Source organism: Stylophora pistillata, chromosome 10, assembly GCF_964205215.1.
Source record: "Stylophora pistillata chromosome 10, jaStyPist1.2, whole genome shotgun sequence".
NCBI lineage: Eukaryota > Metazoa > Cnidaria > Anthozoa > Scleractinia > Pocilloporidae > Stylophora > Stylophora pistillata.
Window position 1 is genome coordinate 26,688,587 of NC_142528.1, and position 23,054 is coordinate 26,711,640.

The 23,054-nt window shown below is 40.0% G+C and overlaps 2 protein-coding genes across 4 annotated transcripts; one reads left to right on the top strand and one right to left on the bottom strand.

Annotated features, from left to right (window-relative positions):
* The first annotated feature begins 155 nt into the window (after positions 1 to 155).
* On the top strand, positions 156 to 12,429 carry LOC111323333 (1-aminocyclopropane-1-carboxylate synthase-like protein 1). 3 transcript variants are annotated; one of them, XR_015992468.1, is made up of 15 exons: positions 156 to 366; positions 1,968 to 2,027; positions 3,282 to 3,352; positions 3,576 to 3,645; positions 4,344 to 4,410; positions 5,014 to 5,111; positions 5,976 to 6,053; positions 6,919 to 7,019; positions 7,652 to 7,741; positions 8,110 to 8,155; positions 8,645 to 8,758; positions 9,080 to 9,110; positions 10,550 to 10,607; positions 11,596 to 11,749; positions 11,976 to 12,429. XR_015992468.1 is itself a non-coding variant. In XM_088736032.1 (15 exons), exons 1-15 carry the CDS (start codon positions 256 to 258, stop codon positions 12,071 to 12,073), a joined length of 1,332 nt encoding a protein of 443 aa, XP_088592158.1. In that variant the 5' UTR covers positions 160 to 255; the 3' UTR covers positions 12,074 to 12,429. The 3 variants fall into 3 exon arrangements, 2 of the variants coding, with proteins under 2 accessions (XP_088592158.1, XP_088592159.1); XM_088736032.1 differs by lacking the exon at positions 10,550 to 10,607 and adding an exon at positions 10,350 to 10,492 and having other exon boundaries at positions 160 to 366; XM_088736033.1 differs by lacking the exons at positions 156 to 366; positions 10,550 to 10,607 and adding exons at positions 839 to 1,084; positions 10,350 to 10,492.
* LOC111323332 (protogenin) lies at positions 12,148 to 21,592 on the bottom strand. The gene is made up of 7 exons (XM_022926659.2): positions 21,496 to 21,592; positions 20,198 to 20,310; positions 18,052 to 18,378; positions 15,339 to 15,614; positions 14,715 to 15,035; positions 13,976 to 14,124; positions 12,148 to 12,971 (listed from the first exon to the last, which is right to left on the bottom strand). The coding sequence occupies exons 2-7, from the start codon at positions 20,280 to 20,282 to the stop codon at positions 12,864 to 12,866; spliced, it is 1,266 nt and encodes a 421-aa protein (XP_022782394.1). The 5' UTR covers positions 20,283 to 20,310; positions 21,496 to 21,592; the 3' UTR covers positions 12,148 to 12,863.
* Between the last annotated feature and the right edge of the window lie 1,462 nt (positions 21,593 to 23,054).

Sequence of the window (23,054 nt, forward strand, 5' to 3'; positions counted from 1 at the left end):
ACTTACCCTCTTTGATCAATTGTTTCAAATAGCATTCTTCTAAAAGATGGTAAAGTTTCTTTTTTCCGAAATAAACCAATAGCGCAAAGTTTCCAGGAAAGGAGTTGATGTATATAACGTTCACTTTACATAAAGTATCTAATGAAAGTGTTCGTAACGCTGACTCAAATACATTGCCCTGTGTTTTATCTGGGAAAACACAATTTTTTTAGCATTTACTGAGGCACGATTACCTTTTTTTTATGAGAAAACAATATGCCCTTCATATCAACGCGTGCGAAATCCATGCAAACATACACCAGCCTCCTAGATAGATATCTGACAAGACTAAAGGCGAATCCCTATCACAACACAAAGAATCCACAGGTTGGTTCATAAAATTATTTTTCGAAGTTTGGTTTTTTTTATCTTAATTGATCCATGATATTTGGAATAGCGACATATTTTAAAGCCATACGAAATAGTGGGAGGATATGGGCTAGGCCTGAAGAATTATTTGCTAGAAGTTGAATCACAGGGGATTAATACAGGGGAATATTGATCTTTAACCGCTTCCCCCCCCCCACCCCTCCACCCTCTTCAACCATTTGCCTCCTAACAATGAAATGGTTTAGATATTCTAGTCTTCTTGGATAGGGATAAATAAATGGAGGTCCCATCTCCTGCAGGGTTAGGGGTAGGAGCCGTTAATTTCCCACGCACGAGATTACTGTGTGATGAATGTCCTCCACTGGGGTGGGATGGGTGGGTTGGGTTTAGGCGGATGAACGTAGTAGGGGACTACGTGTCCTATTCTTCTCTCGCCTGTACACTGTACAAATCTATAAATACAAATACAAATACAATACAAATACAAATGACTGGAATTAAACACTCTGCACTATTGGTAAGAAAAACTTCTGAAGAGTCCTAATTTAGTTGCCTTATTTTTGCCTTTCATTTAAAAAGTTCTACAATGGTTAAAAACTGTGTGCTATTTTCCATTTGTGGTAGGCTTAAAGAAAACTTCAAAATTATATGAACAACTGATGTCATTCATCTACAAGAAATCCATGTAGAGAATGCCATCAGTAAATTATTGCAGGTAACATAAGGTCACACAAATCTTATTTACTGAATTACAATCAATATTAATCCTAATACCACCTGATTAAATGATGAGAATTGGTATTAATTGCCATTTATTTTCAATGAGCTACTCAGGTAAAAGGGAGATCCAACACCCTCATGCTGAGGGCATCAGTCTTTGGGTCAGGGTGAGCTAGGGTGCTGGCCAGGTTTTTGTGCTGTGGCCTTGGGCTAAATATGTTACACTTATGGAATCTTTAGCCTTGCCACCAAGGAGTGCAAATGGAAAGGGCTATTTGCCAGCTGTTTGGGAAACTTGACAAGTGCAGTCTGGGGGAGGGGAGGGGAGGGGAGGGGAGGGATTGGGGATGGACTGGCATTCCTTTGAGGAAGTGGAGTAATACCCCAAGCCTATAGTCATGCTATTCTTTGGAAACTCAGATAAGCTCTGGCTAAACTAAAACCATTAACCATTTGATATTTGTGTCTACTTTATTGTTTGCTGGCAAATGATGACTTTAATTTGTGTGCTTGTTACACAACAATCTGAGGCTTTACCAGTAAACCGATATCAGTTTTTTATGTATAATCTACAATGGTTTCTTTGTATATTAAGCAATTTGCTACTGATTGATTTGAGCTATTTGACCAGGGTTAATGCTGTGTAAACAGGATACCATTTGCATTTCCTGTTGTGTAGTCATAGTTTTTACTTAAGTTTCTTAAGACTTGTAAGCTGACTTCACTTAAAGGCTCATAAAGACCATTTTGCTAAATAGGCTCAATTATCAGCTTCTCCACTTAATTACTGAACATGCCACAATGAAAGTTGTGACCAGTCTTCCCTTGAGAATCTACTAATGGTTAACTTCTTTTTTATTGTGTTGATGCTCTTAAAGGGAATTATTGAGATGATGACCAGTGAAAACCCATTGGTATTTGATCTGCTAAAGGAGAAGGTATTTAATTTTATTCAACTATTTTTAATATGTATTGACATTTCGACCTAAATCTTAGCTGTTTACCCCGTAACATCAGTGTGCACATTCTCCACATTTATCTCTACACATTTCAAGGAGAATTTGTCAGACAATCAAGAGCTTCTGTAGTTTGCAATCATTTCTTTATTTTCATGACCTTCATGGTTGATACAGAGGTTATAGTCTGTACGGAGAAATGAGATGGCAACAATTCACTCTTAGCAATTTAGCCCTTTACACCCTGACATCACAGGGCTGTGGTCTAGCAGCGCCTGGTGGCCCCTGGTGCCTTACTTCCACTGACATTTACTGGGCATTTACTGGGCATCCTGGATTTCACAGTTTCAGAGCATAGTGGGCTCCCTTCAATTTTTTTTTAGAGCACAGCCTTGCATCAGTACGCTTATAAATCCTCCATACTGTTCTGTATACAAATGAATAAAGGCTGATAGTTTCGAAAAGAAACTGTTTGGGGCTGCGTCGGTAGGAGTAACGAAATAATTTGGATATATCAACAAAGTTGAAATAGTAAATTAACCACCGTAATGATTACAAAAGCTGACATTTTGTAATCATTACGGTGGTTAATTTACCATTTCAACTTTTTTGATATATCCAAATTATATTGTTCTGTATACATTTTACAATGTGCTGACAAGGAGAACTTGTTTTAACAATCAAGGGCTTCTTCAGTAGGTGATCATTTCCTTTATTCTCCTGACCTTATTGTTTGATTCAGGGGTGATGTTGTAAGGAGAAATTAGATTCTGGTCGCTCTCAGGGGTTAAAGTGTTGAGGGTTGATTTTGACCTTTAATTTCCTCTATCCATATCTCTGACATTTTTAGAGGAAAAGAGAGGCTAAAAGTTTAAAATATACTCAGTTTCTTGAAAATAGTGAATAATTATATAAAATTCTTTGAATTTTGATTTAAAATGCTCGGCCACAAACTTGATGGAAAACTGTTCAACTTTTATCAACACTTGAATGTTGCGCTAAGTTTTATTTGATGTTATGATTTCTGATTTGTTACTTATTAAAGAATAATGTGTGAGATACTATCCTTGAAATATGTGAAATACTTTTCAGTCCTCCTCATTTAAATATATGTGGTTAATTAGCCTTTTTTTAATGTCAGTTGTAGGCTCCAAACCTGATATATGTTATTGAGTTTTAGATAGCGCAAATGTATTGGGAAAAAACTGAGCAGACTAAGTTTTTTTTTTTTTACAGTTTGAGGAAAAGGAATCATATGATATACTGCAAGAGCACACACAGTATTTTTGCTGTGAAGGATTAGAAAGGCAGGGCACCATTGTTATATTTTAGTTAAATTTGACATTCAATTTGATGTTCTTTTAGAGGAAGACTGTTTTTGTCTTGTCACAAACATGGGACAAAGAGAACTTTTAGTTTCAATTGGCAAAAGTTTTTGTATGTACCAGTACATAAGGATCAGAGGTTGGAATGTTCCTGAAATGTTTCTGAATCTTTTTTTTTTATTTATTTATTTATTTTTTTTTACAGTTTTAGAGAAGCAATTGCAGACTTTTTCAACCATTATATGAAACCTGTGGAGCCTGTTCTTGGAGAAAATGTATGTATTACAAACATGACACTATTTAAATTTTTTTAGTTAACTAGATGATACCTATACATGCACATATGTTAAAAACATTGGTGGCCTAAAATCACATCTAGCAGCCTGGACTGGCTGATGTCCACCTTATTTTTGATAGTTAAACAAAGAGTTATCCATTTTGTTGATTATTATTAAAGCTGGAACTCAAAGTTGTGTTGACAAATTGAAAATGTTCAGCACTTCATTTTTTCAAGGCCTATGAAAAATTTGAGAACTTATAATTAGTACTCAAGGCCAAGTCATCTAATGGACAGTGACAAGACAAAAGGGCTAATGAACAAGGGTTGAAATGCCGAAATGCATGAGATTATGCAGAGGCACAAAAGAATGATACATAATGTAAACATGCTTTGGTTAAGGTTATTTCTTTTATATCATCATCACTAGGACCAGGTAATTTGTTTTTTTTTTCTCTTTCATCAAGTTTACAATTAAAGGTTAGTCTTGTAAACAGCAACCCCCCAAAAAGGGAGTATAGTAAAAAGTTACACTTGTGACAGGACAATGTCACAAGTGTAACTTTGGGTTCAATGCATTATGTTACATAACTGTAACAGCCCCATAGGTCACCAACTGTTTATAAATAAGCAGAGTTTGAGCCCAAGTTAAAAAGAAGATCAAGTGATGTAGATTTGTGTTACATCTTTCTTCAGTTGATTGTTTCTAATGGATGCACACCAATAATGGATTCATTAGGATATGCAATTGCTGATGCAGGAGGTAAGTAGAACTATTTAAAACCACTGTGTGTGACTTCAAGAATTTATGTGAATGAATTTACCACAAGGTATTTACATGTGGATCCTTATGAGCAAGGTTTGAATATTGGAATATTGCACAGAACTGTCCTCTTGACAGAATGCATGATGTCTGGCAAAGTCTCCCATTTGGTTCTACAAAATTTTGTTTGAATGGGCTCATATCTTCTACCTCTTCAGTAAAGCCCAGAGGTGATCAAAAAGGAATATTTCCACAGTCAGATTATCACTACATTTTCAAGCAGAAAGGTGATGGGAAGAAGGAAAAATATCAATATGGAGATATTCTTTGATTTAATACTAAACCCTCAGAGCTCAATTTCTGAGGGAAGTATGCAAACAATGTAGAGAATTTGTATTTCATCTTGGGAGCATAGTGGGTTAATGACCTATAAATTTTTGGATGGCAATTAGGGTTTCATGGGACATGAACCAATTTATTTTAGTTTGACATTTTCTAATGACCAATTGTTAATTGCAGCTACTCATTATAAAATCCAATTTGTCTGCTGTGTATTAATTAACAATTTCAGTGTGTTTTTGTCTCTCTATATCACTGCATAAGAGGGTTTGTTGATCCCTTCTCCATTTCATGGAGCATTTATGGTGGATTTTCAAACAAGGTCAAGGGTGGTACCTTTTCCAGTTCCACTTTCTAGTGAGGTTAGTATACTTGCTTTTACGAACTGGTCTTCTTGCATTTTATCTTTATCTTGTCTCCTCATGGGAAATTCTAACCATCAGGCCAGTGCTCAACTCCAGTTTCCATAGCATGAAGCAACTAGGAGTATTTCTACTCCCCCCTGGATGGGATGCTAGTCCATTGCATGGTTACCCCCCAGCATTAAATTCACTGGTGCCAATTTTAATAATTAATATACATGAAAAAATTTCTCAGTTCTGATTGGTTAAAATGAATGCAGTTTTCAGTTAATTCAGTGCAGAAGAGAGTTAATTCAGTGCAGAAGAGGGTTAATTCAGTGCAAAGAAAGAAACAAACCAGACATTCTGATTGGTCAGAATGTCAAGGTCAATGTCAAGGTCAATGTCATTTGCAGGGTTTGAATAAATTATTTTTGCATGTGATGCACACACTTTTCTTCTGCTATCTCATATTTTTTCATGTATATTTAATTTATTAGTAGATAATCACAGGATTTTCTTGTGCAATTTAGAGTAAATAAGCACTTGTAAATTTTTTCAAAGACCACAAATTGCACTCGCCCTACGGGCTCTGATGCAATTTTGTTAGTCTTTGAAAAAATTTACTCGTGCTTATTTATTCCAAATTGCACTCAAAGTCATGTGCAAGGGGTCTATTCAAACACCTAGGTGAAAAGAGGCACTGTGAGAGTAAAGTGTCTTGCCCAAGAACACAACACAATATCTATGGGCAGGGCTCAAATCTGGACCACTCAATCTAGAGTTGAGCACACTAACCATGAGGCCACTGTGCCTTGCCAATTGTTTCATACTGATCTTTATTTTATTTGACATAATTTCAATTTGATTGTGTGCCTATTATAGATTGGTCCTGGAGAGACTCAGCCATTCGAACTTACTGTAGCAAAACTAGAATCTGCTTTGAAGAAGGCAACAGAGCAGGTATTATCATACACTGTACATAATGATCCTAACCTTTTCATGGAATTTTACAGTTTTTGAAACTAGAGTGTTAACACTTTCTGTAATCACAGCATCTAATTTATTTGTACAATATCACACATAAGGTCGCAAGAATAAAGGAAATGATTGCCAACAAAAGAAGCTCTTGATTGTGGAACAAATTCTCTTTGTCAGCACCCCAGGAACTGTATAGAGAACAGTATGTAGAATATGCATACTGATGTTAGCGTTGACAACTCCAGATTTTGTACAGAGCCTGTTTCTGGGTGGTGCCTCGTAGTGAAGGTACACTACGAGCAAAGGGAATAGTGATAGTAATAGTAACATAGTATTTCTGACCACTTGCAGCCTAAGGCTGAATTACTGGTGCAGTTTAAGGCTGAAGACAGACGTCAGCATATCAGGCGCCTCTGGCAGCCGCTTCAGTCCATCGATCTCACCTTCCCAATCATACCACCCCAGGGGAGGACATCCATCACACAGTAATCTCGTGTGTGGGAAATTAACGTCTCCTACCCCAACCCTGCAGGAGACGGGACCTCCATTTATTCGTCCCTATCCGAGAAGACTAGAATATCTAACCATTTCTTGATGTTATAGAAAGGTGGCAAATTCTTCTGAATTATTTTAAGACCTCGAGTGTTGGTCCAGCCGGGGCTCGAACCCTCGACCTCCCGCACAACAGTCCAGCGCACTATCCATTGGGCTAACTGGGGGGCGGTGCTGAAGGAAACTTTGGGCGTGTTGCACTGAAATTAGTTTTATCACCAACTCTGCAATACTATTCTTTCAAGGATACCTTTATGGCAAATTTGAGCAAATGTTTACTTTCTTTTTTTTTTAGGGCGTTAAAATCCGCGGTTTACTTCTGTGCAACCCAAGTAACCCGCTAGGCACTACATATTCTGAAGAACTCTTACAAGACTGTTTAAAGTTTGCTGCAAGGTGTGAGTTAATATAGAAACATTACAGTACTGTATTTCCTGGATGAAGTGGGTTCACTGATCAATTGTTCATGCTTACAGAACATTTGTCATAATGTAATGTATAACATAGCATAAAGTGCTTCATTCCTCACAGAATTCTCTGAAATGTTGAAAGTGAGAAGAAACAACATAGCTAACGAAAGACAACTTCAAATTACAGATAAAGATCCCTACGTAAAATGGATGAGTATTCCACAGTTTAATTGCTGAAGATTTCTAGCTAAGCCATGGTTGATTATTCACAATTTGATTAAATTATTAAACCTGTCGAATAGAGAAAAGAAACTAAAACAACCGTCACAGTACTTGAAAGGATAGAACAATTTTAATAACTTTGGCTTTATTTTACCGCATTCTGTGATTGGTCGAGAGAACTCGCGCAATTCTCTCAACCAATCAAACACAAAACTAAAACGAATTGTGACTTGGACATCCGAGTTTCCCGCGCTTTTGGCAGTTTGCTTGTTCTTACTTTGAGTCTTCTTTGGCTAATTGCAATGTTTAACTTTGCTCTGATTGGTGCTCGAACTGAAAACTGTTCAGTCGAACATGAGTAATTGTAGTCTTTTTATGGTTTTTGTTCTGTTGCAGGCATTGTTTACATGTCATTGTGGATGAAGTATATATGCTGTGCGGATTCAAAGAAGGCTGTTCTGTGACAAATGTGCTGAGTTTGAAGAAGTAGGCCATTTTTTACGTCTGACTTGATAATGTAATTTAGCCACCGTAAAGAGTTTCAAAGCTGACGTTTTGAGCGTTAGCCCTTCCTCAGAGCGAATGGCGAAGGGCTAACGCTCGAAACGTTAGCTTTGAGACTCTTTACGGTGGCCAAATTACATTATCAACTTAGTTGATAAAATCAAAATTACCTTGTTACACCCACCGAAGCAGCGCCAGAGTTTCTTTAGGAACTTTCCCCCTTTATTCGTTTTGTACGTCCCTTCGTTTAAGTTGTCTTTTCGCGCTAAAGGGTTTGGAAACATTTAAATCTAATCCATTTTTCTAAAACTTTATTCTAATCGCATACTTCTTTTTTGTTTCTTACGTAGTGTCCCGAACAAGGAGATGATTCATGTTATGTGGGGTTTTAGTAAGGTATCGTGAAAATTACCATGTTAAGTTAAGATTAATTTTATTTTTGTATGTGCTTTAGAAGAAGAATTCCATAAAATAACGTTCTCTATTATCCTGGTCGTAGCTCAAAGGGTGGAAAATATTAGATATAATAATTATGCACCTTGTTTGGGAAAAAGCTCACCAAATGCCAAGCGCGGGAAAAAGTTCACCCAATGCTAAGCGCTGGAAAAAGCTCACCCAACGTCAAGCGCGGGAAAAATTTCAGCCAACGCATAGCGAAGGAAGATATTTACCCAATGCGAAGTACGAACGAAAGTGTACCCCACGTTGAGCGCGGGAAAAATGTGTGAACGCCAAATACGATGTATTGTTAGAAATACACTTTCTTCAATGCTTATACTTGGCGTTTCAACCGATCAATTCCTGAAATTGTTAACTGACGATGGTATAATTCTCTTTACTTTACGGACGCCTTTTCTCTAACAATGTTACTTGTGGACATTTTAGGATTTTGGTTTATCTGGATTTCGCTGTGGTGTTCTTCATACTTTGAACAAAGATGTTTACCAAGCGATTTCTTCAGGATATTCGAGATTCCAGGACCTACCAACCCCCACGCAGGTATTTTTATTAGGTTTGTTACTGAAGGAATTGCCGCCTTGCATCCAGGTCCAGTTCTTATAAAGTGATTGGTTAGTTTAGCCGTGATGTTATTGGCTGGACTTGTTACACTCGACAGACAACTACTCTTCTCTGGAATCTGATCATGGCCTCCGCTCAGGTTGTCAAGACATAGGTCACCATTAGCGAGAACAGTTCTCCTCACGACTACACTCAAACGAACGATCAGACTTCAAGATCAATTGTAATCGCCGGGTTCAAAGCATTTACTAAATTTTTAATCATCATCTTAACATTCTGTCAAAACCTCTCTTTTTTTAGATTCTCTTGACAAATCTCATCAAAGATAAAGGTTTGTTCCATGTGATCTTGCCCACCCTTATTCGTAATGTTTATTCCGTTTGCATATCGCCCATCAATTTAATTTACTTAAAATAGCTGCATTTGCAATACCTTTCCTATCTACTGGATAAATCTCCATCCAGTGGATTGAGCCTTAGGTTGTGTTTATACACTTCTCCGCTGGGTAGCGATTTATCTGTTTGACAGCGTCATTCGCCCTTTGATTGACTGGACCTCTTGACTAGTCTCCTTAGCAGGCGTCGTTTAGTCCCGTCATGCAACACGCTCTCTCCCCCCATTAACCTTTCGGCCCCTAAGAATGACTAGCATGTAATTTCCCCTCGAAATAATACCACTGAATCACATTATCAAAACCTAAGGACGTTATAGACTGTGAAACGATTTCTCCTTTTCAGCACCTTAGTAAATTTATAGAGGACTGTATAGGCGGATTCATACGAATGATGATGCACGATCCTCGCAGTAGAGAGCGCTATTTATGCAATAGCGAAAATCAGACCTGAAAAAAATCAGGCCTGTACGGGATTCGAACCACTGACCTCTGCGATACTAGTGCAGTGCTCTACCAATTGAGCTAACAAGCCAACTGGGAGTAGGCCGTTAAGGCGGATTCATGTTGACGTCATTGTTTACATTTTTGCTCATTTGCATACGGCTTTGCATAAAGAAGGAAGCATGTTAGATACAAATTGACTTCAGGCAGCTAAAGAGCTAGAAAACCTTAATACATGGTGAAATTTGTAGCTCTTTGAGTGTAATATTCAAGGAGAAATAGTCCATCAAAAACTGCAAAATTTCTGGGTGGCAAAAGCGCTAATGAGCTCATACATTCTATGTAAAATTTTGAGTTTTTAAACCCGTGTTGCACAAAAAGTATTCAATGCATCAGGCTCGTATTCATTGACCGAGTTAATCGTACTTTGAACTTTCGATATTCAGAACTGATTTATTTTTAGCTCCATCAGAAACTGAATTGCTTATGCTAATGAGGCAAATATTGTAAACAAGGATTCCCCTATAGAGAATTTCCATATTGATGTCAGGATGTAAAGCATGACCAAGAAACACTCGCCTAAATTAGTCAAGTTTAAGGCTCCAAAGAGCGCATAACTAAAGAGTTAACAAACATGTTTAACATGCGAACTAGTGAAATAAGTGTACCAACTGCTTCATTTGAAAGTTTTTTTCAGTTTTAGTATTCTTTACTGTTTTTTTCTCATCATTGTAGATTGGTTAGATAAAACTTTTTTTCCAATGAGTCAAAAACGGCTTCGAAACAGTCATAAGATGGCTTGTGATGCTCTTCATGAAGTTGGTATTCCAGTCCTCCAAAGTGAATGGGGGCTGTATATATGGGTTGACTTCAGAGAGGTATGAAATAACCTGAGACAATGACTTACTGCAAGTACTAATGATATTTGCTTCTAGTCTGCCAAAGTATGCCAGATAACAAAGCCATGGACTTCACATGGGTACACCAGGCAAGGTAGAATTGCTAGACACGGGAATATGCAACAGTGTAATGCGCGGGAAAATCTCCATTAACCGAAAACTGCGACATTACTTAAAAAAAAAATAGCAGCTCTGCTCATTCAATATAATAAGCTCATCTTTCAAACCGGCAGTCTAAATCCCACAGGGATCAACGAACGCTTTTCACTCCACTAATTTATTCTTGTTTTTCTCGTTGCCATGTTCCCACCAATAACGTAGCTCCATTTTCTGCCTTTAAAAGCATGCACAACCCACAATTCCTCTATTCGCTCCGACGAAGGGCTAACGCTCGAAACGTCAGCTTTTGTAATCGTTACGGCGGCCAATTTGTAAATATAGTTAATATAGTTTATATCTGACCACTTGCAGCCCAGAGGCTGAATTACGGGTGCAGTGTAAGGTTGAGAACAGACGTCAGCATATCAGGCGCCTCTGGCAGCCGCTTCAGTCTATCGCTCTCACCTTCCCACCCATCCCACCCCAGGGGAGGACATCCATCACACAGTAATCTCGTGTGTGGGAAATTAACGTCTCCTACCCCCAACCCTGCAGGAGACGGGACCTCCATTTATTCGTCCCTATCCGAGAAGACTAGAATATCTAACCATTTCTTGATGTTATAGGAAGGTAGCAAATTCTTCTCAATTATTTTAAGACCTTGAGTGTTGGTCCGGCCGGGGCTCGAACCCTCGACCTCCCGCACAACAGTCCAGCGCTCTATCCATTGAGCTAACCGGGAGGCGGTTTACCATTTCAACTTTGTTGATATAACCAAATTATTCAATATAAGAGTTTCTATTCTGTTAACCAAAATTCAGCAAAACAGGCAAATGTATATTTGAAATGGCTAAAGGATATTCCTGTTTTCTCCAGAGAAATCTCGGTATTAGACCACTTAAATGGAGCAATAAAAAGCTAATATTTGTTTTTTAGCTTCGAAATAAAATTTCATATGTTGTGTTTCTATTTATACTTGAAAGGTTCTTCCCACAAACACTTTTGAAGGAGAAATGGAACTATTTAATCGCTTGTTAGATAATGGAGTGGCCCTTTATCCAGGGGCGTGGTTCGTCTGTGCCGAGCCTGGCTGGTTTAGACTGGTATTCGCCATGGAGTCAGAAATTCTTCAATTAGGTAAACTTTGATCTCTCTTCTTTCTTAATAATTATATTCTTCCTAAATTGTCCCATTAAACATAAATGTAGATCTTTGTGCGAAGACGTATGGACGTGGCCTTACCTTCCTCTGTGATGTAATTGGTAATGGGGTGGAAGGGGGGGGGGGGATGGAGGGTGTATGTCCCCGTACAGTAAAATTTTATTTACACCTGGCTATACCAGCAGTTATGTATGTTTTTCAGGGCTCAGTAGAATTCAGCAAACCGTGAGGCAAGCCCGCCCCGATATTGCGTCGAGGTCGGAGGAGAAGCTCTTGAAACATAAAGTTCACAATATTTAGGATCTCAACAGCAGATGAAGAATTGTGGCTGGCTAAATGAAGATAATGTCCAGATACGAATGGGATTGCCAAAGTATTGTAGCAACGCCCTTATAATTGGTTGAAAATGACTTTACAAATGATATTTTTTTTGTAGTTTTTAGTTCCTTACAATACTCGCTCAATTATAATAATGCTTATTGAGGAAAGCAGAAAGCAAAGGCTTTCATGGGGAACAACTCAGACATCAACAATACAACCTATGTTTACGATCAGTTGAACTTAAAAATTAACTTATAATCTTGAAGCTACTTACGTAATGAAATTATGTTTCTTATGCGTTTGATATGAAAGAGAAAATGAAAGAGGTGAGACGAGGTGTTTCAACAACTGTCTGTCAATAACACAACATCTGTTACTGCGATCGTTTGGGTGGCAATAGTCCTGAAAACTGACCTCCGCTTAGGTTGTTGAAATGTGAGGAAATATTACCGGCGCCAGTCCCTTTCAAGACTTCTCTCAACCGGAAAACGAAACCTCGCAATCAACTCAACTCACTCTTTGACGACGCTAAGCACAGCATCGGGATTTGATATCCAGTATAGTTCTGCGATCAGGATAAAAAAAAGACCTTTTTGATGATATCATTTTTGCTTAAATTCAAACAGCTTTGAGTTAAATCCTCTTTATCCTCACTCTTTTTTACATCACTTTCAAGACTTCGGGTTCATTTTTGCTCAAATGCGAACAGCTCTGAGTCAAATTCTTATTATCATCGCTCACTTTCAAGACTTTGGTTTCACCTTGTCATTTACACCGTCTGTGTCATCTCGTAACGTGGTGTTGTTTGTTCCTCTCGCCGTGTGCTCATGGCTATGGCATGCATTTGCAGGTTTGGAAATCGCTGAGTATAATTCATCTGCAAATGAAATGTAACAAGTGTTGCTTATTAGTTGTTGACATGAGGCAAGTTCTATTATGCAACTTCGTGCCCAAGAACCCTTTTCGCCCTGACATTGATAGTGATCAGTATTCCGCTCCAAGCTGTTTTTCAATCAGGAGGTTCTTAAATTGGTTACCATTCCCTTATTCTGCTCGCTACCTTTACATTTGATTCTAGGGTGATGCTGTAAGGAGGAACCAGAAGCCACTCACTCTTTGGGATTAAAGAGTTAAGACCATTCTTTGTAGAGAAGTCCCTCTTCCAAACTAGCGACTGAAATGAAACTCTTGACCGCCAAACAGTACTTTACATTCAGATCACATTGGGGAGACACATTTCGCTTTCTCATATAATATTTAAATTAGATTGGAACCAAATTACAGTTGCAGTCACCCTTTACTGAGTCTAAACGGCTTGGTTGTGTTTCTCTCACGAAATCCATGTTGGTAGTATTTTTTAGAGAGTTTTTGTACAGAAGCGCTGGACTGATGTGCGGGAGGTCGAGGGTTCGAGCCCCGGCCGGACCAACACTCAAGGTCTTAAAATAATTGAGAAGAATATGCTGCCTTTCTATAACATCAAGAAATGGTTTAGATATTCTAGTCTTCTCGGATAGGGATGAATAAATGGAGGTCCCGTCTCCTGCAGGGTTAGGGGTAGGAGACGTTAATTTCCCACGCGCGAGATTACTGTGTGATGAATGTCCTCCCCTGGGGTGGGATGGGTGGGTTGTTGTCTTGCGTTTCATACATGAGCCTCTGGCTCGGGCAATATGGGTAACCATGCCCCACGTAAAGACATTAAACTTTGATTACTATTACTATTACTAAGTGGTCAGTTAGGACGAAATGACGTTCTTATCGTTTTTTATAAAACCCTTATTCTTTCCGGAACCTGTATCAAGTCAACCTGCACTAAGTAATCACCCCGCTTTTCCCCGTGGGTGACTGCTAAAAACGAGTTCGACTGTATCGCCTTACTTGGTTTCTTGCAGCGGTAGGTCCGTTAAACTTCTTGTAGAAAACAAAAAGTAGTATTGAGTTGATGGTTACAAAAACTATGCCGACAGGAATCGAAATCCACACGGCTTCAGAAATGCTAAGAGACGAAGATGATTTGTCATCTGAAACTGAGTAAAAGGAAAAGAGTTTTAGTTAAAGCGTATGAAAACGAATTACTAAGTTTTAGTCTCGTAGCCAGACCTCCAACGGCCAAGCGGTATCTACATTTTAGTTACAGTTACACTGTAAGATCTGGGACGAGATTACCTGAGTTTGGGAAAACGTAGGCTTATGCATTGGTTCAATCAATCGTCTTCGTATCAAGGCAAAGAAATACCAAGGTTACAAATAGGAATGGTAACAAATTTGGCTTTTTCAAACGCCTTCAAAACCTTTTGCTCCCCAGGATCTTGTTATTGCACAATTCATTACATTGCCTTCTGTATATTTCATACAATATTTCGAACGTATAAATAAATGGATACTCCTTTGTTCAGTTTAAAGGTTCTATTATTCCCATAACCCTCTTAAACTACTTATATACTTGTTTGTATATTTACCCCTATGAAAATCGCACATCTGTCTCGACTACTGATCGAAAAGGATCTTAGTCTGAATGATTGCCAGCTTTACAGCTCTTGATATGATAACATGGAATGGTATATCTGTGTCATTAACATTTGTCGATTAATTACGTTGATAGAATGTAAAGGCATACCAGGAAGATTTTGTCGAGCAGTTGCTATTATGGTTACTTCCCCCTCCTTGGACAGAGTCTTGCCCATTGAATTCATTGCCAGGCAACGATATTTCAAGGGTTGTTCTGTTTCCTTCTTAAAAACAACAGTGAGTGAGGATTTACTTCCCTTCTGAGTAGTGGTAGCATCCAGCGTCGAAGACGAGTTGTTCTGCAACCAGCTGATCACAGGACTAGGAAAGCCTTTTGCTTTACACGAGAGGGTCACCACGGCAAAGCCATCTCTGTTAAGGTGGGCAATGTGTCTTTGAGGATGAGTAAAGAAAACTGGTTTCCATAGGACTGCAATTTCCGTGGAAGGAAGAAGTAAGAAAATGTGTTTCAAATCCTTGGGGAGGGGGAATTTCGTACTTAATCAGTTAAGAACGCTTTTACAATGTAATGCGATCTCTCGAGGGAGGGTAGTCATGGAAAACACAGGCGGTCGGGTACGGTAAATAGCATCTGGACAATCTGAGTGGATGTTAAAAACAGGGTCAACAAGGACAGCGCTGCTACCAGCACTCGCTCGGTCAAAAATAAGAATTAGCTCAGTTTGTCATCAAACTGTCGCCTTTCAAAACTACGCGATTATTGAGCGCTTACCGTTCAAAGTCGTTAAGGAGGTTCTGTCCCATCCCTCTGTGCTGTTTGCCTCGCACCAGTACTCCCCTTGATCACTAACACCAGCACCCTGCAATCGTAACTGCGAGTAACCTTTGAATTCTGTCACTGATGACCTTAGGACAGGATGACCATTCTTATACCACGTAATGACTGGGAGGGGAATGCCAGTCGCAGTACAGGTCAGAGTTGTATTACCTCCGTTTGGTACGCTGAGTTGGTGAGGATTCTTAATAAGAAAACGTGGTGGTGATGGCTCTGCAACAGAAAGTAATTTTTCTTTACTTTGGATATTGAAATAGAAATGCATGATTTGAGGCAGCATAGACAAAGGTAAAGTCTGTTTACGAGCTTAGTGGCCCATTAGGCCGGTACTTAACTCCGGTTTCTGTAGCATGAAGCGACTAGGAGTATTTCTACTCCCCCCTGGACGGGATGCCAGTCCATCGCAGGGTTACCCCCAGCATTAAATTGCCGGTACCCATTTAAACACCTGGGTGAAGAGAGGCACTGTGAGAGTAAAGTGTCTTGCCTAAGAACACAACACAATGTCCCGGCCGGGGCTCGAACCCGGACCACTCGATCCGGAGTCGAGCGCACCAACCATGAGGCCACCGCGCCTCCACACTTGAAGCAGCATACATATGGTATAAGACAAAAATTATGCAGTTGGGGTGGAGGATGTTGGTCGTCACGATCTGATCCCGCTATATAGCTTTGTAATGATTCTTAGGATCCCCCCGCCCCATTGGGAGTTAATTAGCAGTCACTTTTCTATAGTTCCCCCTTAATACTCTGTTGGCGACGAATGACACGTCCCCCCCCCCGCCTTTCCTCCTTAAAACCACGTGATCCCCAGAATATTCCGGCGTCCCACAGGAATGGTCCCTACAGGGTCATCTTTATTGTGTTACTGGGATTGTTGTCCACAGAACAAGTGCTGATATTGGGGAGTCTTCAGGGGCTTTTGACCTTTCTTTTCAAAGAATGCAACTTTAGCTCTCTTCTAAAGATTTTTCCAACTTTTTTGTTTGCTTTACTGGATGTTTATGATGACTAGTCTCGTACCCAGACCTTTCACGGCCAAGAAGTTTCCGACGGTAACTAGGCTTTTACTGATTGTGCTCGTAAAAAAAGCATTAAATGCTCAAAGCGGTGCTTGTTTTTTGCCATAAAAGTGCTAATATAATGCTATTTTTTTAAAAAAGTACTCGTAGGTTACAGCAAAATGCTCACTTTTTCCCGATTTTTTTAAACATAGAAGATTACATTTTTCAGGTTTTCAGTTAAATTTTTCAAGAACAAAATGTAACTGAAAATTGCTGAATCAGATCGATCCTGTATGCTTATGGTTTTTGCATCACAGTTCCCTCTAGTCTTATTTTTTCCACTGATTGATGGGAGAGTACGCTCTAGGCACTTATCGATTATGCTAGCATAATTTTTGGCATAATTCGGGCAAACTGGCATAATTTCTGCCAAGTAGCAATGCTAGCATAATTTGCGCATTTTGGTAATTATCAGATCATTTTTGATGCCATTATTTGATAATTTTTTGTCTCTAGTCCCAAGCACTTGGTGACCTTAATCCATATTTAAAGTTTTAGTTAAACTAGTAGCATTTGTAGTTCACTGTGAAGCACTGAGCCCGGGTCTAACCTGAACCACATGTTTATTTGAAATTCATTGTGGATTTGTTGCGTTTCTTTCCTGTAGACAAACGGCTTCTAGTTAAAAGATATATATTTTGGACTTATTTGCATTTTTTCAAAGAGCATAATTTAAAAAAACGGTGGCATAATTTGGAAAAAAGAGCATAATGTTAGCATAATTTGGCCAAAAAAAAAGCAATGCTACTAGCATAATATGCCACTTTTACTAGCATAATCTATAAATGCCTAGTACGCTCTCGAGCTATCTCTGACGCCATCTTGGAACGAAGGCAACCGCTGACCTATCAAACTTATTCCCCAGGCATCCTCGGCTCCTTTGACTAAAATGAGGCCAAAATGCGGCTTTGGACAACATGATAAAGTCAGATTGTGCTTTTTAACAGAAAATTATACAAATAATCAGTCGAAAATCCAATATAATGCTAGCACTGCTTTTTGGGATAAAATGTTAACAAAAATGCTCGTGAAGCCAAATAATGCCAGAAAAAGTGCTTGCACTATCGGTAAGAGCCTAGCGGTATTGTTTCAGTTGCAGTTACACGGTGGGATCTGGGTAAGAGAATAACTGCTGACCGTAAACATCGTAGTCATCGTCATCATCATCATTATCGTTAATATTATAATAATTACAGATATCTTATTAACCAAGCGGGAGGGCCGCACTGGGAGAATATCGGCCCGAGGTCTTGACAGTACGGACCGAGCGCAGCTCGGTCCGTACAAAAAAGAACGAGGGCCGATATTCTTCCAGTACGGTCCCGAGCAAGCCTGGTTAATGAGAGATTTATTATACGACTGAAGTTCAAAGGGATACAAGTGCGGTATCATTCGGGACCATTCGGGACAGTGCCCGGTCCAATACTGAGAGAATATTGACCGGCAATAGAGCATTTTGATTGGTTCATTTTAGTTATTGGCCCTCTGACTGCCCGAGTCGTGTAATAATTTTAATTATTGTCCAAAGGTCTCCGACTTGAATGAGAGACATCATGGTATTTACGATGAAGCAGCATTTGGCATACCTTTGAAAACTAATCTTAGTGTATCCAATGTGCAGCCATAATGACTGTAGGTCCTGCATACGTAGTCTCCAGAATCACCTTCAGTAGTATTGTGGATGAGGTAAGAGCATGTTTTTGACCTTTCGTAATGACTCTGGAGGTGGCCACCACACGATTTTTTTAATGTTCCATTAAAAGAAAGAATAATCCGATATGGCTGTAAATGTTTGGGGCAAGCATTCGTCGAACAATTGCTTCTGCAAATAATTGTGGCTCTGTTGCCCGTAGGAAGCACTTCTTCATCCTTGAATTCCAAAACGTTGATTTCCGAGGTAGGAGAAGAGTCAGCTGCGGATACGACAATCAAACATGGCAACCCAAGATGTAGGTATAAGAAGCAAGTTACCGTTAAGTCTGTTTTAAAGCTAATGAGATTTTTATTTTTGATAATAAACTAAGGTTAATCAGTTCATACTGTCCTATGAGCGTGAAGAGAAAGCAGAAAGCACAAGTGAAATTTGGACGAGAGGAAGCTGGGTGGAGAAACAGCCTGTCTCGACCCACCACCCCCACCCCATCTGTCTCCGTCTCTATCTCTGTCTCTGCCTCTGCCTCTGCCTCTGCCTCTGCCTCTGCCTCTGCCTCTGCCTCCGTCTCCGTCTCCGTCTCTGTCAGTCTGTCTCCGTCTCTGTCAGTCTGTCTCCGTCTCCGTCTCCGTCTCCGCCTCGGCCTCCACCTCCGTCTCCGTCTCCGTCTCCGTCTCCGTCTCCATCTCCGTCTCCGTCTCTGTCAGTCTGTCTCTGTCTCAGCTGTCCCTATCTCTGTCTCCGTCTCCGTCTCCGTCTCTGTCTCTGTCTCTGTCAGTCTGTCTCTGTCTCTGTCTCCGTCTCCGTCTCTTTCTCTGTCTCCGTCTCCGTCTCTTTCTCTGTCTCCGTCTCCTTCTCTTTCTCTGTCTCCGTCTCCGTCTCTTTCTCTGTCTCCGTCTCCGTCTCCGTCTCTGTCTCTGTCTCTGTCTCCGTCAGTCTGTCTCTGTCTCCGTCTCCGTCTCCGTCTCTTTCTCTGTCTCCGTCTCCGTCTCTGTCTCTGTCAGTCTGTCTCTGTCACTGTCTCCGTCTCCGTCTCTTTCTCTGTCTCTGTCTCCGTCTCAGCCCCTGTCTCCGTCTCTGTCTCTGTCAGTCTGTCTCTGTCTCCGCCTCTGTCTCTGCCTCTGTCTCTGTCTCTGTCTCCGTCTCCGTCTCTTTCTCTGTCTCCGTCTCCGTCTCCGCCCCCGTCTCCGTCTCCGTCTCTGTCTCTGTCAGTCTGTCTCTGTCTCTGCCTCTGTCTCTGCCTCTGTCTCTGCCTCTGTCTCTGTCTCTGTCTCTTTCTCTGTCTCCGTCTCCGTCTCCGCCCCTGTCTCCGTCTCCGTCTCCGTCTCTTTCTCTGTCAGTCTGTCTCTGTCTCTGCCTCTGTCTCCGTCTCCGTCTCCGTCTCCGTCTCCGTCTCCGTCTCCGTCTCTTTCTCTGTCTCCATCTCCGTCTCCGTCTCCGCCCCCGTCTCCGTCTCCCTCTCTGTCTCTGTCAGTCTGTCTCCGTCTCCGTCTCTGTCTCTGCCTCTGTCTCTGTCTCTGTTTCCGTCTCCGTCTCTGTTTCCGTCTCCGTCTCCATCTCCGTCTCTGTCTCTGTCTCCGTCTCTGTCTCTGTCAGTCTGTTCCTGTCTCCGTCTCCGTATCCGTCTCTGTCTTTGTCTCCGTCTCCGTCTCCGTCTCCGTCTCTGTCTCTGTCTCCGTCTCTGTCTCCGTCTCTGTTCCTGTCTCCGTCTCCGTCTCCGTCTCTGTCTTTGTCTCCGTCTCCGTCTCCGTCTCTGTCTCCGTCTCTGTCTCCGTCTCTGTCTTTGTCTCTGTCTCCGTCTCTGTCTTTGTCTCTGTCTCCATCTCTGTCTTTGTCTCTGTCTCCGTCTCTGTCTTTGTCTCTGTCTGCGTCTCAGTCTTTGTCTCTGTCTCCGTCTCAGTCTTTGTCTCTGTCTCCGTCTCTGTCTCCGTCTCTGTCTCCGTCTCTGTCTCCGTCTCTGCTTTTGTCTCTGTCTCTCCCTAGGCCTCTCTCTTTTTCTCACTTCCCATCTCTTCAAGCAAACCAAACTGTTAAAAATCCACACGAAGATTGAAAATCATGACATTGAGAACCAGGCTCACCTATACCCGCATCACCAGCTTTACGACATATAGCGTAGGTCAATCGTTGATGGAAGAGAAAAAGGAAACAGACAATCAGCAACATTTCTCAAAACAGTTGCTCCCATATGCCTCTGAAATTGAACATGGGAAAAAATGTATGAAAAACTCTACTTACTAGAGGTTGGCCATTCATCATCAAATGTGCAGAGTATAGACAGTCACCGCACGAAGCTGGGTCGAGAAACATCCTTCATTTGACTGCACGAAAATGGACTTAATTCTTAATTATCGCGACATATTTTTAAGTAGCCTATAGAACAGGTATAATTTAGTGAGACACTAACAAACTAAGAAATATCAGAATGCCTTAGTCATGCTCAAAGATAAAAGAGCAATTTCGATTAACCTGAGGTTGCCTTGTGGCATGGAATGACACGGAAAAAATTCCCGATTGTTGTCCGTAACATATAAAGCTGTACGTAGCAGATGCTTCAGAAAAAAATATAATATAGTACGACAGGAATTGGAAAATTGGCAGTTGTTTATCTACAGATGCGTGTATTTCTAAAAGCCTTTCCTTAAAATTTGAGGATTATTGACTGCCGCTAGCAATAACTATCAAAAGGCATTAACTAAAAAAGAAAAATAGAATTTCCGGTTCAAAAAAGCTACAGAGATACCACGCTCGTTTTCAATGGACGATAGATCTCTTAAATCGAGAGTATGTGTGATAAACACAATATTTGCGTTGTCACGTCAAAGGTAGGTGTTCCATGATTTCTGCTGGAAATTCTCAATAAGGAACAGAGGACTATTTCGTGTTTGGTAAAGGCTATGTAAACACAACAGAAAGTTCTCTACTGCTTAAATGTTGTTCAGTACACCGAAGTGAAATTTCTATAAAGTTCTAGGAGACAAATAATTAACTTTCGGACTGAGTGAAATAATTGGAGATACGTGAGCGGCATTAATCATTGCAACTACCCTTGTCGAAAACTGAGGCATAAAGTATTTTAAATGCTGCACCCGAGATGAGTCTTGTCGTTACCTCTAAAATCCTGTTTCACAATGGTTAGCGGTAATGGACGCACCTCCCTACAAACAAACTCGTCTTGATCTAGTTTTAAAGTTTGCGATCCTAGAAAACCTGCATGAAGGGAATCAGCTTCTACGTGAGGAACTATCGAGCGGAAGTCATAACTTTTATAGCGGGTTTGTTTTTCGTACCATCTAAATATATATACAATCTCAGCCTCAGTGCTGATATTTTCTAAAGCAGCGTTTGCGATGATATTAAAAAAACCATATTAACTTACCCCCAACTTTATTAATTGCCAGACGATGTCTTAATAACCTCCTTTGCCTCAAACAAGAGTTCGCGTGGTCAGTCGCTCCGAATACCCTGAAATGAATAATATCCTACCGGATAACTTTAAGTGACGTCACTTATCGTTTTATTTACATCTATTTTTGGGTGGGCTGACCATGAAACTTCCGTTGACAAAGTTTGTTCCTCCGTTTAATTATTAGCAATGCTTTATTTCGACGATTTTCAGCGGTCACTGATGTTTAGACTGACCGAACGCAGTTCGTTTAAAAGTTGATAACGGATAACGGTTTTAATTTCCTGATGGTCGACAAATAGATAGGACGGTCTCAATAGGGATAACCGTTTGCCGTAAAACGATAAAAAAAGTGTAGCCGTTAGGTGTAAGAATTAACAAGTTTTAACTGTTAGTCGTAAAAAAAAAACCGTAAAAATTCTTTCTTTAATTACAAAGAAAGAAAGTTAAGATACAATGAATATATGAAGTTCATATATTTTGAATTGCGTACGTATGATGCACGATCCTCGCAGTAGATAGCGCTATTTATGCAATAGCGAAAATCAGACCTGAAAAAAATCAGGCCTGTACGGGACTCGAACCACTGACCTCTGCGATACTAGTGCAGCGCTCTACCAATTGAGCTAACAAGCCAACTGGGAGCAGGCTGTTAAGTTGATTCGTAATAAACCCGTGAAAGTGATAAATGAGATACAATGAATATATGAAGTTCATATATTTTGAACTGCGGTATTAGATACGTATGATGCACGATCCTCGCAGTAGATAGCGCTATTTATGCAATAGCGAAAATCAGACCTGAAAAAAAATCAGGCCTGTAAAGAAAGTTAAATTTGATGTCATTAGAAAATAGAAGATTTTTAGCTGACGTTACATTTTTATATAACCGAGCCCTCAACGGAATTATTGACATTAATATTCACTCATAGGTTGATTTTTATTCGGACGCTGACCATTATCAATTGAGGAAATACGATAATTTATCTTTAAAGAAGAAATACGCAAGAAAAAATCCTCTCAAATATAGTTTTTTTTCACAGGATAGTTGATTCCTGGAATCTTTTGCCTTTTGATACTCGTAGAGCAGCAACTGTAAATAGTTTTAGGCAGATGTTAAGAAGTATTTAGTGGATAATATATCTAATTAATATATTCCGTGGAATTTTTATAATAATTATTTCTAGTTTAAAACATGTAATATATTTTTAGCCTATTTAACTTTGGTGATCTGTTTTCACATGGGGTCCTGGACTCCTTTACGGATTATCCCTATGGCGTTTCTTTTCTTTTCGCTTGTACTTTATAACTTTATTTGTTTTAACTGAGCCATTAAAATAAAGGAACCGTTAGCCGTAAAATGGCCAGAATTTTAACCATTAGCCTTATCATTTGGCAGGCCACTGAGCGTTTTATTGTTACTGGAATTTTATGTTTACATCCTGAGTTGGCCTGAATAAATAGCATATGGCGATAAAGGACTCCCTCTTGTGTATCACGAGCCCATTATCCTGTTGCGTATATATTCTTTT